The sequence below is a fragment of the Coloeus monedula genome, assembly GCF_965178545.1.
Source record: "Coloeus monedula genome assembly, chromosome: 1".
NCBI classification, from domain to species: Eukaryota; Metazoa; Chordata; class Aves; order Passeriformes; family Corvidae; genus Coloeus; species Coloeus monedula.
Genome location: NC_138781.1, coordinates 55474801 through 55488568, shown reverse-complemented (window position 1 = coordinate 55488568; position 13768 = coordinate 55474801). Strand labels below are relative to the sequence as shown.

General features: G+C 38.7%; 1 protein-coding gene across 1 annotated transcript in view; it reads right to left on the bottom strand.

Moving 5' to 3' along the window:
- The window catches only part of AMPH (amphiphysin), a gene marked incomplete at both ends in the record, with an annotated part of 130157 nt that overhangs the window by 57896 nt on the left and 58493 nt on the right, over positions 1 to 13768 (bottom strand). The window contains one exon of the mRNA XM_082278578.1: positions 11328 to 11408. Within this exon, the coding sequence (XP_082134704.1) occupies positions 11328 to 11408 (81 nt within the window). The remainder of the gene's footprint in view (positions 1 to 11327; positions 11409 to 13768) is intronic.

The window sequence follows — 13768 nt, the reverse complement described above, 5'->3', positions numbered from 1 at the left end:
AGGATTTGCCATCAGCAACTTCAATGCTCAGAGCATTCAGACACAGAGGATCATAAGAAATTCAGGTGATAGGGGCTATTTGATGCTTAAAATTCATCATACCTGCAGCCACGTCCAAATTGTGGTTCTGAAAAAAATACTTGTCTAACCAGTACACACAATACAATGCAGATTACACCCACCAAACTCACTTCTCTCAGCTTCCTGAAGGGAACTGTAGGCCTTTAGAATGGGATCAACAAAAGCCCCCACCCCCATCCCTTAAACTGCAGTACACTATAAGACGAGAGCAACTGTTTAACATCCTGGAAATACTAAAGAAGTTGGAAGGTAAAAATGCCTGAGTGGGCCTAGAAAGCAGACTGAATTCACTTTATGGATTCAACAAACAGAAGCTTGCTTTTTACACTAATTTGATCTGAAACAAGTCACCTACAGCTCTCAAATCCATTAATTGACTAAATGCTGAGCACAGAAATAGACTCAGCAGGGTGGTATCTGAAAAGCTGCTGGGTAACAGCAAGCGTGAAGGAGCAACCAGCCCACTGACCTTTCTTTGGTTTGGGACCATATTTGATGCTCCAAGGAAAGGCAACCTCTTCCCCTGCTTTGGAATCAGAGCTGCATATCAAAGCAAGGGCCAGACAGGTTGAGTATCAGTGGATTAAACTGCAGATTTAATTACTTATAGGACAACAGAAAGTTCTGGAGTAGTAGCTTGATGTTGTGTCCTTTAAGAAAATATTATGTGTACATTTTAATACTGTTTAGCAGAAAGTACTACCCTAAAGCATCAATACAACACATTATTTCAGGCTACATAACACAGCAGAAGCTAACTTCATTCTGTGCTTGAATAGTAGGCAGGGGGATGACAGAAGTTGTCTGTTTTCCATGGACCACGGCATTAAGTGATGAGTGCTTCCACAGAGAAAAGGAGATTGTACCCAGGAGCAAATTTCTTGATCTCATGTCTGAAGAGGAGGATCAGCAAATATTTGGCAGAAACTAGAGGGAAGTTCCCCTTTTATGCATGCCAGTCTCCTCCTGGGAGGATCCCTAATACTGTGAGAAGTCACATGAAGGCACAGAAGTTATCTTTCCATTTCATACCTTCTTTGGCCTGAGCTCTTGTGGTAAAAATGGAAGGCACAGCAACTTGGTTCTTTGTCATGGTCCAGCTGAACAGGTGACCATATAGTAACAACTTTTAGTTATTACAAAATCTCTGGTGTTCTGGGAGCAGCAAACTGCAGTTGGAAGGCTGAGAGCCTCCTTAGCTGATTTCATGTCCAGTTTTACTTGTACACATGATGTTTTGTCACTAGGACTAAGCAGCACACAACAAATGTCAAGGAAACATACTGCTCAAATGCTATGTTTATAACTATACTGCTGTGCAGTTTCACAACTCCTACCGTAAACCACTGTTAGATCTATTGTGCTTGGTTAGCATTGTGCATCATCAGCAACTGCTCTTCAGGGAATTGTGTAAGAAAAAGTCAAAGCAGTAAAACATGATGTAAATATTTTGCTGTATGTGCTGTTATGAGTTCTGACACTTCATTCAAAAGAATAATTTTAATATGCATCTCCCTCAGTCTAGGTTATTAACAGGCCACAAACACCTGAAATATCTAAGCATGATAGAGTCATATGAACTTTCCCTCATTATCAATTGTTGTGTTGTGTGACACTGAAAAATCCATGAGCAAGGGCCAGCTCCTACTAATTTGAGAGGTAATCTCTCAGTTTCAATGACAACAAAATTAGACCTTTCTAAAAATACCAGAAACAAAAATTAGCATCAAAATCCCTCAGCCCTGTGAATTCTGAAAAATGTGCTGCTGGTCTACACATTTTCTGTAGTAAAATCATTATTAGTGAAGACAGATATACTTTTATCACTTAACAGACTAATTAAAATTCATAAGATGAAAATACTGCATTGCTGACTATGCACATCTTGCAAACTGTTACATACAGGTTTTAAAGTACTTTAAAAAATACTTTAAAAAGTATTAAAAGATTTTAATGTATTTAATGTTGTCCCTTTATGGTGTTTACTGGTACACTTCTACTTTCTGGTCTATCAAATGAAAACATCTGGTGGCTCTGAAACCACCGTTCCAAGTATATTCATTAAAGCCATGAATTTTGTTAAATGAGATGCAGCTTCTTGAGGGAGAATGAAAGGCAGGTGTCCTTTTGCCAATGTTGTATTCCTCTATAATGAAATTTCCCAAGACAGCACTGATGCTTCCTTTATAATTTCATAATTTCTTTCATTTGTTCTACATAAGTCAGTAAAACGAGTCAGAGTTTTGTAAGATGTAAGAAACTCCAGAGGAAAGTCTCAATAGGAAACTTCTCACAACCAGTTTGTTTGATAACAGTACACATGTTCTACCAGACTCCTGCACCAAAAATCAGTGCTGTTAGCTCATCTGATCAAACTCAATACACTAATTGCCAAAAATCTATTACATAACCCTGTTTAACTTTACATAAGAGCAAGGGAGGCATGCTAAAAACCCAAGCCAACATCCATCTTTGTGAAAGTCAACACAGCTCTTCACAGCAATGTCCCAGATAATAGTTTGTTGCTTTGAATGACATAGCCTATCATGTTTCTACTCTCTGGTCTCATTATATGGTCAGTATTATATAGCTGGTAAAGACACATACACTCAGTGAGATAAGAAGGTTCAGTGTTTCATGATCTAGCAATCTACAGCTGCAGGCCTTACATACCCTGACAGCAGCGTTAGGCCTTTTCAGTACTACTGATTCTTGGGTATTTTAGTTTTGGTTTTCTTTTCAATTCGTAGCATTTAGGCATATCTTAGCACTGGAATTAAGAAAAAGAATCACAGCACTGTTGGCTGTGAGACAGACGAGACCTAAAAAAAGTTAATGATGAAAACGAAAACCCGATAGTTTCCTTCTAATCAGCTTTTGCTTCCTAATGGATTAGAAAAACTGTTGCATCCACTCAGAAATTAAAGACCACCTTGCCTCCACGAAAGTTGTAATTGGATGACCTATTTGCCAGGAATCATTAATTTACAGCTTTCCAGTCAGAACAGAAGAGTTTGATTTTTCTGTCATGTCACATACGGGATATAAACACAATACATCTTTCCAGGAAAGGTCAGCACATGAATGACATACAAAACCCAAATATATCACTCCAATTTAGTGAGAGGCAAGAGGATTGAAAATATTGAACCTGAAGTACAGGGTAATTCATAACAAATAATAACAAAATAATAATAATGATAATACTAATAACAAAAATAATTAAAAATGGCAATTATTAAAGCAGCTCTAATTAATGCTGAAATTTTTTAATTTCGTTGCTAAGACATCAGAGAAATAGCTGAAAATATAATATTTTCTGTATCACCTGGAAGACATTCTTTATTGTAATGTGCTGTTACTTGTCACAGTGTAGATCCGTGCTGTCTCTCTTCATAAACACTTCAGGTACTATTTACTGCTATGTCTTTTACAGAACTCTGTAGTATGAATGAAAATAACTATTATATTATGAGAAGCTTAACAAAATAAGAGGCCACTTGGACAAATCTGTAATTTAATATGAAATCTATCTGCTTGCCAGAATACTCTAGTTTACAATTTATCAGGTTCCTTATAGTCCCTAGAATTGTCGCCTAAATTTTGAAATTTTTTTCTTAAAGAAATGGATTTCCTTTTTTTCTTTCTAAGCTCTAAGAGATTTGGGTTTTGGAACATTTGTCTAGTGCATCAGTTGAAAAAACTGGCTTTGGAATCTTCTCTGGAAACACAGAGGTTTCAGGCATAACAGTATCTTCCAGGAGAGCACCAAATTTGTGGCCAAGCCACTAGGAAGGCTCAAAAGTAAGAATTTTGTAGTTCTAGTTATTAAGTAGCATGCTGAATTGATGTAAACTGCATCAAATGAAACAGGCTTCTCATATGATTCAGACTAATTCAAAAAAACCCCAAACCAACTCTAAAGGCAAGAACCAGGGAGCTCTGCCTCGTGTTAAGTAACGACTCCCAGTAGGCATTTGAGAAAGCTCTGTGCCTGCAGGGACACTAAACCAACCCTTTTACTGAACCATTGGTTTCTGTTTCAGATGAGGACTGAACTGAAAAATATGTGGCACTCACCTTAAGTGAAATTCCAACTGTGCCTCACAACTAAACCTCCCCCCTCAAAGCATTCTACCTTCACAGTTACTACATCATCCGTTATGTGTAATCATGTCCTCAAAGTAGGGCCCAGAATAATGGTTTTAATGAAATTTGGGGTCTGCAGAGGAAGCAAGTATCTACAAGTCCACGTCTAAAAGTAATCTATATACACTTCATGTCAAGATAGACTTTCTGAACAGCTACTTATGACTCTCTTTATGGCTACAGCTGCATACCCATAACTACATTTGTAAATAACATACATAAGCTATGTGTTAACAGATCAGGTAGAAAACTGTCCAGAACTGTTTGTTGTGAGCTGCATCATGTTCAATCCATGTCTTAAATCTCTGAGCTGGGCTATGTCAACTATCCCCACAGTCAGTTATCCCAAGGGGCTCCTGAAGAAACATATACAGAACTATTCCCACAGTCAGTTATCCCAGGGGGCTCCTGAAGAAACATATACAGGTTTCCTTTTAAAATAGTCAGAAGTAACTCTGAACATTCAACTGCACTGGGGAGAAAACAATTAATACAGTTACTAAAGCTGCAGAGGCATAATAGGCAGAGGCATAATTATATGAAAATACTGTATTTCTGACTATGCGTATCTTGCAAACTGTTACATACAGGTTTTAAAAAGTACTTTTTAAAAGATTGTCACGTATTTAATGTTGTCCCTTCACGGTGTTTACTGGTACACTCCTACTTTCTGGTCTATCAAATGAGAACTTATATTATATGGTGCACTCAAAACTCGCACAGTTTGACAATGGTTTGGACTCTGGATTTGGAGCAATCAATGGTCAGAATCAAAAAAGAAAAACATTGCATCAGCTGCTCTCTCTTTTTTAGTGAGGAATCAGTTGAAATGCATCTGGTCTGTCCATGCAGAGATAATTTTGTAGCATAAAATAGAGGGCCTCACCTTCCTGGATATCTTGCCTGATTGGAAATTAATAAGGTTGAAATGAGATTTAATGGGACACTATATTTCTTCTTGTCTTGGGAAAAATGGCCCTGAAGACATAAGATAGTTATTAAACACACATTTCAGGATGGAATGGAATCAGCAGAGAAATCCCTCCCATGGTCTCAAAATACATTGTACATTTGTATAGATTGTATATATACATTGTATAGAGTGTATTTGGCTTAGGGATCATCCAGTATATGAAGTACACTTTGGGATTGTCCCAAATGCTTGTTAGACTCAGTGCCCCTGAATGTAAACACTTGTTGGCTCACAGAAAAAAGCTCCTTTCCACTGTACTAGATTGTTTTATTCTCTGTCTGGTTTACTTTGGAATATCTACCAGACACACTTGGTATCACTTTTATTTAGCAAAGGAGTCTCATATGGACAGAACTGTATTGAACACATAATAGTTTCAGCTTAACAAGTACCACAGATCCCCTGCAGCTTAGTATGAGATTCTACAGACAACCAAGAAAATCTGAGAATCAGCTAAGGAGAAATAGTGTCACCCATTCAGAGTAATTTTAAAGTTCACACTTGTTGTTAACTGCCTGGATTATTTTATCCATCTCAAGACCACGTACAAGATCTGTAAAATGAGGGGGGTCTAAAAGGGCATAAGATAGGTTTAAAAATGGTCATATAGATATATGAGATACTTACTAATTCCTAGAGAAAATAAGATTTTGTAAAACAGAGATTGATATTTGTAAGACATATTGAAGCTCCCTTTCTTAATCATGTCCTTCATCCAACTCTAGATTAAAACACCTATCACTGTCTGCATGAGTTGGGTATCTCTCCTTTTCATAGAGCCAATGTATACCTCTCAAGAGCAACCTGTGAAGTCAGGAAAGCAATTAAGAAAATCTTGTAGTCAAAACCATTCACTCAGTATAGTTATCTAGTGCTGTTTGTGATACATCCACAAATAGCAAATACAACTGGTCCTTAGAGACCTACCAGCTTTGCTGAACAGCAACTGGAAGCCAGGGGGAACACACTAGGGCCTTGCAAGTGGCAACAGATGCCAAGATTTAGATAACTAAGAACCCTCACAACAGTTGGTGGGGTTGTACCAGGAACCACAAGTGACCCCAGTGGAGGCTATGCCCTCAGTGATGGGTGCCATCCTGCAGGGTCTGAGACAGGTGGGTAGAGACAGAGACTGGTAAGAGGTTTCACTGACAACCCTCAATCTAATGAGGGTTTGAACCAGGTCCAGGGTTTGTCTGAGAGATCCAGATGGTAGCAGCAGGACATGCAGCTGAAACATGGGTTCCCTAGGCATGGGAATGAGTCTATAGTGTAACTTATGCCAAGGGCTGAGCTAAAATGGGACTCCTGGGTCCACGTGCAGGATTAGGGGACCCAGATAGGGCTGATCAGAGACATTAAGGTCCACAGATGCCCCCAGAAAACTGATTGGTTGTTGCCTTGCTCTCCAGACCCTGCTGCCCAGTTCAGCACAACCATCAGGGAACACCCAACTCCTGGAAACCCGTGTTCAGGTGTTGCAATCTGGAACTGGATCACTCTCTAGGCACAGGGTTCAGCTGCCAAAACACGTCTGCAGTTGGAGATGCCACATGGTACTCAAGACAGCAGGTATTATACAGGGCTGTGGTCAAAACCATATGTCTTTTTCTAGAGCAATGTCTGGGGGCCCAGTGGGACACTGTGAGGCACATCTGGTGCCTTTGTGTAGGTGGTGAATCTCATCTTGGGTATCTTAATTCACGAATAGGTTTTAAAAAAGCAGTGGCACAGCTGATGCAAAAAGAGCATTTCAAAAATGTTAATTGTCTCAAAAGACCAACTTTTAGACAATGTCATGATACAACTGTAAGGCAACCAAGCATGCTTGTGTGAAAAAAGATTTGGACAGGATAAGCCTTTTCAGGAACCATAACAATTACACCCAATGAGCAGCTCTTACTATGAGCACATTAAGTAAAACAGTCCACAGAAGCAGGTTCTGATCACTCAACAACAGCAAAAAAAGGCTCTTCGTTTTCACCTAATTCTATAAACTAGCAACAACAGCATTTGACATTTTGCTTTTTTTCTGACAGCATGGCGTGGGAAGCTGCTTTTGTAGTAGCAACTGGTGGATCTCCTGTGTGTACATATACGGTACATAATGTTTATGGGTTTAAGCACTAAAATATATTTTAAGTGTAGTCTGTAAAGTAAAAGAAGTCTCATAACTACATGTTATAAAAAAGAAAAATAGAGATAAATATGCATATACATGAAATATAATATTGCTCTCTTAGAACAATAAAGTGTGACTTTTAATGACTGTGAGTCATTAAAATAAACATGGGGATAAAGGTAATTGCTACTGTACTTTCTGTAAAAAAAAGAACATGTAAAATGGAATTGCTTGAAAAACAGAATACAGATGGAATTTCTGGTAAATCCTCAATAGCCTTTGATGATAATTTCACAGCTGAGAGAATTATGCAGAAATTCTCTCTTTTTTCCTTCATTCTGAACTTAAGAGTTGATTAAGAGGCTGGGCATATTCACAATTAGCTGTGCAGAGATAAATGTTTAAATCTCAAGAAATTTCTTGCAATACAATGAAAGTCTGTGTCATACTGTCATATATGAGTTTATACATTTTGTTTGTTCCACAAGCTTTGATTTAGAGTGGGAATTTTCAGTTTACAACTTAAGTGGAAGATGAAAAACAGCTGTATTCATTGTTTAAATGTTTTTACTGTTGGCATCAGCTGCAGCAGCTTAATGGTTTTGATAGAGAAAGTCCTGAAGCTCTGCAAAGCAACTATGCTCTGTTCTCTCTGGACATGGGATAAATCAGTTTCTCCACGGTGATTCATCTGGGTAATTCAACTGCAGGTTGTCAAGTCCAGAAGAGGCTCTTATCCAGCTGTATTCAGGAAGAGATGGGAATGGATGACTGGGAAATATAAATGACCTTTTTCTCCAGATAGATCTGCTGCATGTATCCTTACATATAGCCTTCTTCTGAGTTCGGTACAGGCCCACCATCTGATCTGCTATTCAGGCAAAAATTTCAGGTTTTCAATTTTCTGTTTGCTGGATAATGAGCACTATGCTCTTTCCTTTATCCTTTCAGTGGGCTGAACTGGGAGTCCTCATTTATTATCTTTGGAGAGTAGTAATAAAAAGATCATTCTATACTTAAGGTTAGTTGACCTCTCAAGTGTTGCAGGCTCAGTAATGCAGGGAAATAAGACAAATAGACCATTTTCACAGCTTTCAGCTTACCAGGACCCCTGAGCACACATAGCACCAGCTGCAAGAGAGAACTTGCAAAGAGACATAGAACTGAAGTGATAGTGTTCCTGAGAATGAGCTGTGGGTAGGTGAGGTGTCTAGGGAACAGACAAATCTGTCAGCAACTGAGGCACGGACCCAGACCAGCAGGGAATCTGAATCGTTTATTCAAAGAAACGAGCTGGTTTTATACACTTTTCTAAGGCACAGTATTTCCTTATAAGGCACTCCTCACTACGTGATGCAACACACTTCCTAAATGTCCTTCTATGGGGTGATCACTTGCTGTTCACCCTTCTGCCAGCTCCTGGCAGCCTCCTCTCCATAGGGGTCTGCTGTGTGACATCTCCTCCCGCCAGGGTCTGGTGGAGACAAGCCTCTGTGCGCCGCCATGTGCTCCTTTGTGCTGCCACGTGCTCCTTTGTGCTGCCACGTGCCTCTGCAGGCAGGTTTTACAGCTTGTAACTCAACTTTATTCCATCTCTTCCCACAAAATCATTGCTAAGTGAGATTGCAAGAAACAAAGTAAAACTTGGACCTCCTCTCAAACTTCCTCTGTCATGGTCTTGTTGGGTCAGTGACCACCATGGAGACAAATAATCCTGGCGGGACCTGAAAAAGATGGAACAGCCTCTAACAGAGGTGGTTCTTCTTCCAAGCCTCCTGAATGGCCCGCATCAACAGTTTGGTGAACCTCAGCACAGGGATAAATCCACCAGACTGCCTTTTTATGCTTTAATATCTAGAATCTGACTTTTCTTTATCTAAAGCCTCTAGAGTTGCAGAATGAACTTGAAAGCAGGACTGAATGTAAACCAAGAAGAGACGGCTGCTTGAGTTCACAGAAGACAGCAGTTTTGCATGGCATTGATCAGTAAGAGTGATAATTCAGAGGCACATTGTTAGGCTTCATACCTTTGCATTGTTAATAAATTGTAGATCAAAGCATGGACAAAACTCAGAAAATTTAAACTATTTATATGCTTCTTATTGGTGAACATGGCAGAAACAGTGCTTTTGCAGCATTTCCCCCCTTGTATTTGAAGAATTGAGCACAACAGAACTCCTTGAAAGCACAGTAAGCATGTGTGACTAGTTCAGTAAAAATACAGTCTCTCTCATTTGGTGTGTCAGTGGACCTAGCCTAACCTGCATGTGACTGTCATGATGGTTGTAGTAGTTCCCTTTGCAGTCATTCCTCCCAACCCAATTCCCTCTCTGGTCCCAAGCCACATTCGCATTTAGGATGTAGCATCATGCAGTTCCTGCGAAGTCCTTTACTGTTTATTACTGTCTCTATGTATATCAAAGAACAAGGAAATAAAAAGAAAGTAATGCTAAGATTCTCCTTAGCCCTAAGCAAGATTTTCAGCTTAAAATCACCATTACAGAAAATTTTTGGTAAAGGACAAAAAAACCCAATACTTGAGACATCATTTTGCTTAAAAGGATTTTTTTTCTCTTTCCCCTCTTTTTTTGTCTCAGAATTTTGAACTAAAAGAAAAAAGTACCACATATTCTGTTTCTTCATGGGGATACTCCATTTGCTCCTACACCAAAGTAATCCCTCAGAGATGTACCTTATTTCTACAAACACGGTTACTAGCTGTGCAAGCAGCTGGGGTACGGACGAGTATAAACAACAACATTGGATAATCAAGAAGTCAAGTCAAGAAGACTTGGAAAAGTGGAAGGGGAAGAAAAGGGAAAATATAACTTCTCTGTAGGGTTTCAAAACTTCTATTGAATCCCACCATTTTCCTGACCTCAAGAAATTTGGGGAAGGAACTACCATTCTCAGAGAAACAGATTCTTTTACCTCCCAGTATTTTTCTCTTTGGTGAAGAGGAAAGCTCAATAGCTCTTGAAACCTCCCTCTCTTCCACACCAAGAGAGGAAAATAAAGGCTAAGTGACAAAAGAGTTAATAAACATTCTAGCAGTCAGGATGCAGGGTTTGCGTTTACACAGAAAGGAGAAAAGTGCATTTGGTAGAATAGGACTGATTCAGAGCAGAAATTGCAAACATTGACATGAGCCAAATTTTACATTGTGTAAAATGTGTGGGAGTAGTTCTCATCTCCAGTGCCTTTCTATAGGACCTCTAAATAACAGCTCACGAAGACAACAGATATGTCAATTCATTCTTATGTAACAAGACTATTTTCTTGGCGGTATTACCACAGTTCATGGTAGACATTAATTTGTACTAGAAAGGTACTACGTAATAAATTGCAATTCATCACCTCGGAGCCAAAAAGTCTGTCCAACAAAGCAACAAGTAATTGGGGTTAAAATTTAGGATTGCATTGGGAGTAGATTATAAACTCCTTGGAGCATCTTTGCTTTCCTGTGTTGTGTTTATAACACTAAGAGTAATTGAGCACTGCTTCCCAGTTATGCTTCATCAGCACTGCCACCATAGACCCCAGCACCCACGGGGAGCTTTACAACACAAGTGCAATCTGAAACTATTAATCTATTCACTCTTGAAAACCAGTATTATTATATAGCACTGATGAAAGTAATCCATAAAATGAAACCAAGGAAATACTTTTCTTTGTAAGAAGGCAAGCACTAAGCTGCATTTAATTGAGGTTGGGTTCTATTCTCAATTACTAGTGAAAATGTACTGTCGCTCTGATCTCAAGCGGTTCAAGCATGATGATGTTACATATGACTACAAATGTCCTTTTATTTTCAGCCCATGTTTTAGACTTCTGCAAGCACAAATACAACTGTTATCTCTGTTTGAAAGTTGCAGAACAAAATCTTGTACCTACCAAAAAATAAAATTTTACCTGTTCCCCTGCAACACCTTCTTCAAAATCAGCAAGTTAAATATACTGCATTTTTAAGATGCAATTAAAGAAACTGAAAAAGTAACTGACCTCTTGCCGTTTGAAATTTTGAACATATTCTTCAAACTGTTCATCTTTAGTTTCATCTGCTTTTCCTAGTTTTTGAAGTACCTATAGTGAAAGGAAAAGTAATAATTTAATATTTATGACACAAATCAAAACCACTGCTATTTTCAACACTTCTGTTTTTGCAGTTAGGTGTAAATAGCATTTTACTTTTTGGGGTGTTTCATGCTCTACAATTCCAAAGTTCCCACAAGACACTATTTTGTCAAAATAAAAAAAAGGATAAAAGCAGGAGTATGGTGTGTGTGTGTGTGTGTGTGTAAATATACTCCCAAGTATGGAGTCCTTGGGAGAATGTTTCTTGGTTTTTTTTAGTGAAACAACTTTTCTTTTAGCAAAGGCTCCCATGGTTTCAAAGCAAGAAGGAATGAGAGAATTTTGCTGGCACTACAAATTATTGTCTGTCTCAGACAAAGAAAGAAAAAAAACCTCATTAGGTTTTTCTTCTCATTACATTGAACAGTATTAACATTATTCTTATCTGCATGATTTTCAACATAAAGTCTTAAGAATTAAAGAACTGTGAGGCTGATGCTTATTTAAAACTTGGTGTTCATTTTGCTCCCCTCATTAATTCATAAGTAAATTGTCATCCACTAGATAATAAGTATGCTACAATAATTCAGCAATAAGCACTATTCAATCAGCAATCTCAAAAGTAATTTGACACAGCTACGCTTTATGCTGTATTTAACCACAATAAATGCATTCTATTAGTAAATCCCATTGCCATCCATTCATTATAATACTGAAGACTTAAACATAGCTGCAAATAGGCTTCACCCTGCTTGTAAAGCAATCCCCAAATCATTATGGAGTATTTGCTTGTGGGAATGAACCATCCCACATATTGATGTTCAGATTGCTCTCCCATTACAAATTGACCAAACTATCTATTTGCACAGTTAATAACAAAACCAAACAAACCAAAACAAAACCAAAACCCAGAAGCCCCACAAAATTGAAACAGTAGCAGTTAGCAGATAATATCAATAAACATAGAAACATTACTACCTATTCTTCTCAAAACAAAGAATGTACAGCTCCAGTAGTACCATATTCTTTCTCAGACCACCTTCCTCTCCCAAGCCCAGCCAGTCTCACAGCACAAAATCAGGCTGCACAAAGGGGTGGTGAGCATTGCTACTGTGGAAACCAGACGTCAAGATGATCATGAAAGTGACGCAATGCTACCTGTGGACATGGCATGTGCAAGGAAGTTTTGGCATAATTACAGCAGAAAGACAGAAAGAATGATATCAGAGAAGAAAAAAAGACATGGAGTAGCCTTTTGCTGCCAATAGCTATGTTCATTTTTTGGCATGTGTGGGCATTTCTGGTTGCTTTTAAAACAGATAACTAGTCCCAAAAATCTCATACATTCTCATCTCCAACCTCTTCATAAAATATTAGTAAGTATCACAGAGAATTTTACAGACAAATCATTTAATTTAACACTTTGAATCATCACAGGCCTTCACATTGCTCCTTGTCACCAATGAGCCAAAGAGTCTGCCCCCAACTGTGGCATGGCTTTGATCTGCACCGGGGGCTTTCAGAAAATCCAACGTTGCCTTTTCAAAGAGGTCGCTGCCAGGTAGGCCTCCTAATCATGGCAATACATTCAAACTACATTTGAAGCAAGAAGCATGTTAACCGTAGTATGAGCAATTCATAACATAGATAACGAACTACAGCATCAAAAGTTGTCATTATAGAGTCTTTTTTCCATATCAGTGGTGCACATCTATGTTTTCAAATGTGCACTCAGGCCCAATAGTGCAAGGCTCAGAAGGGAACAACCTCCCATAGCACCTACCTCCTATGGTTTGAGGTTTTTTTATCCTATCTCCAGTTTTCTATTTCTACACAGATACTTAGCTGAACTAAGATGCAGTTGTTATAATCTAGCCTCTACAAACACCAATCCTAATCTTAATCCAGATAATTTATAAAATAGTTTCTCAATTTTCCCAATCCAAATCAGAACTATAAATAGGTCATATGGTTGGATATAAAAGTTCCAAGCCAGAGGCTTGGCATTAGTTAAAGAAATTTACCCTCGTGGAAGTCCTGCAGGTCATGCAATGTACACAGATAACTGGGGTTCACTTACTCTTTTGCTAAAAGCAACCCTAATCCCATCCCCACAATTCCATATAGAGACCGTGGAACAGACTGGGGCTAAAATAAACTATTCCTCACACATTCTTTTAGATCCCACTCATATAACTCCATGGACTACTGAATGTGTAGCTCAGCCTTTTACAACCAACCTAGCTGTATTCACAAGTTTACCATTGGTAGTCTAAACAGAAAAGTGGCCAGGCTGACTGTCATAGAAACTGACCCACCTTTCAGCACTTGTTTGTGCACTTCTGTCTCAAAGTGGAAGTCTCTTGTCA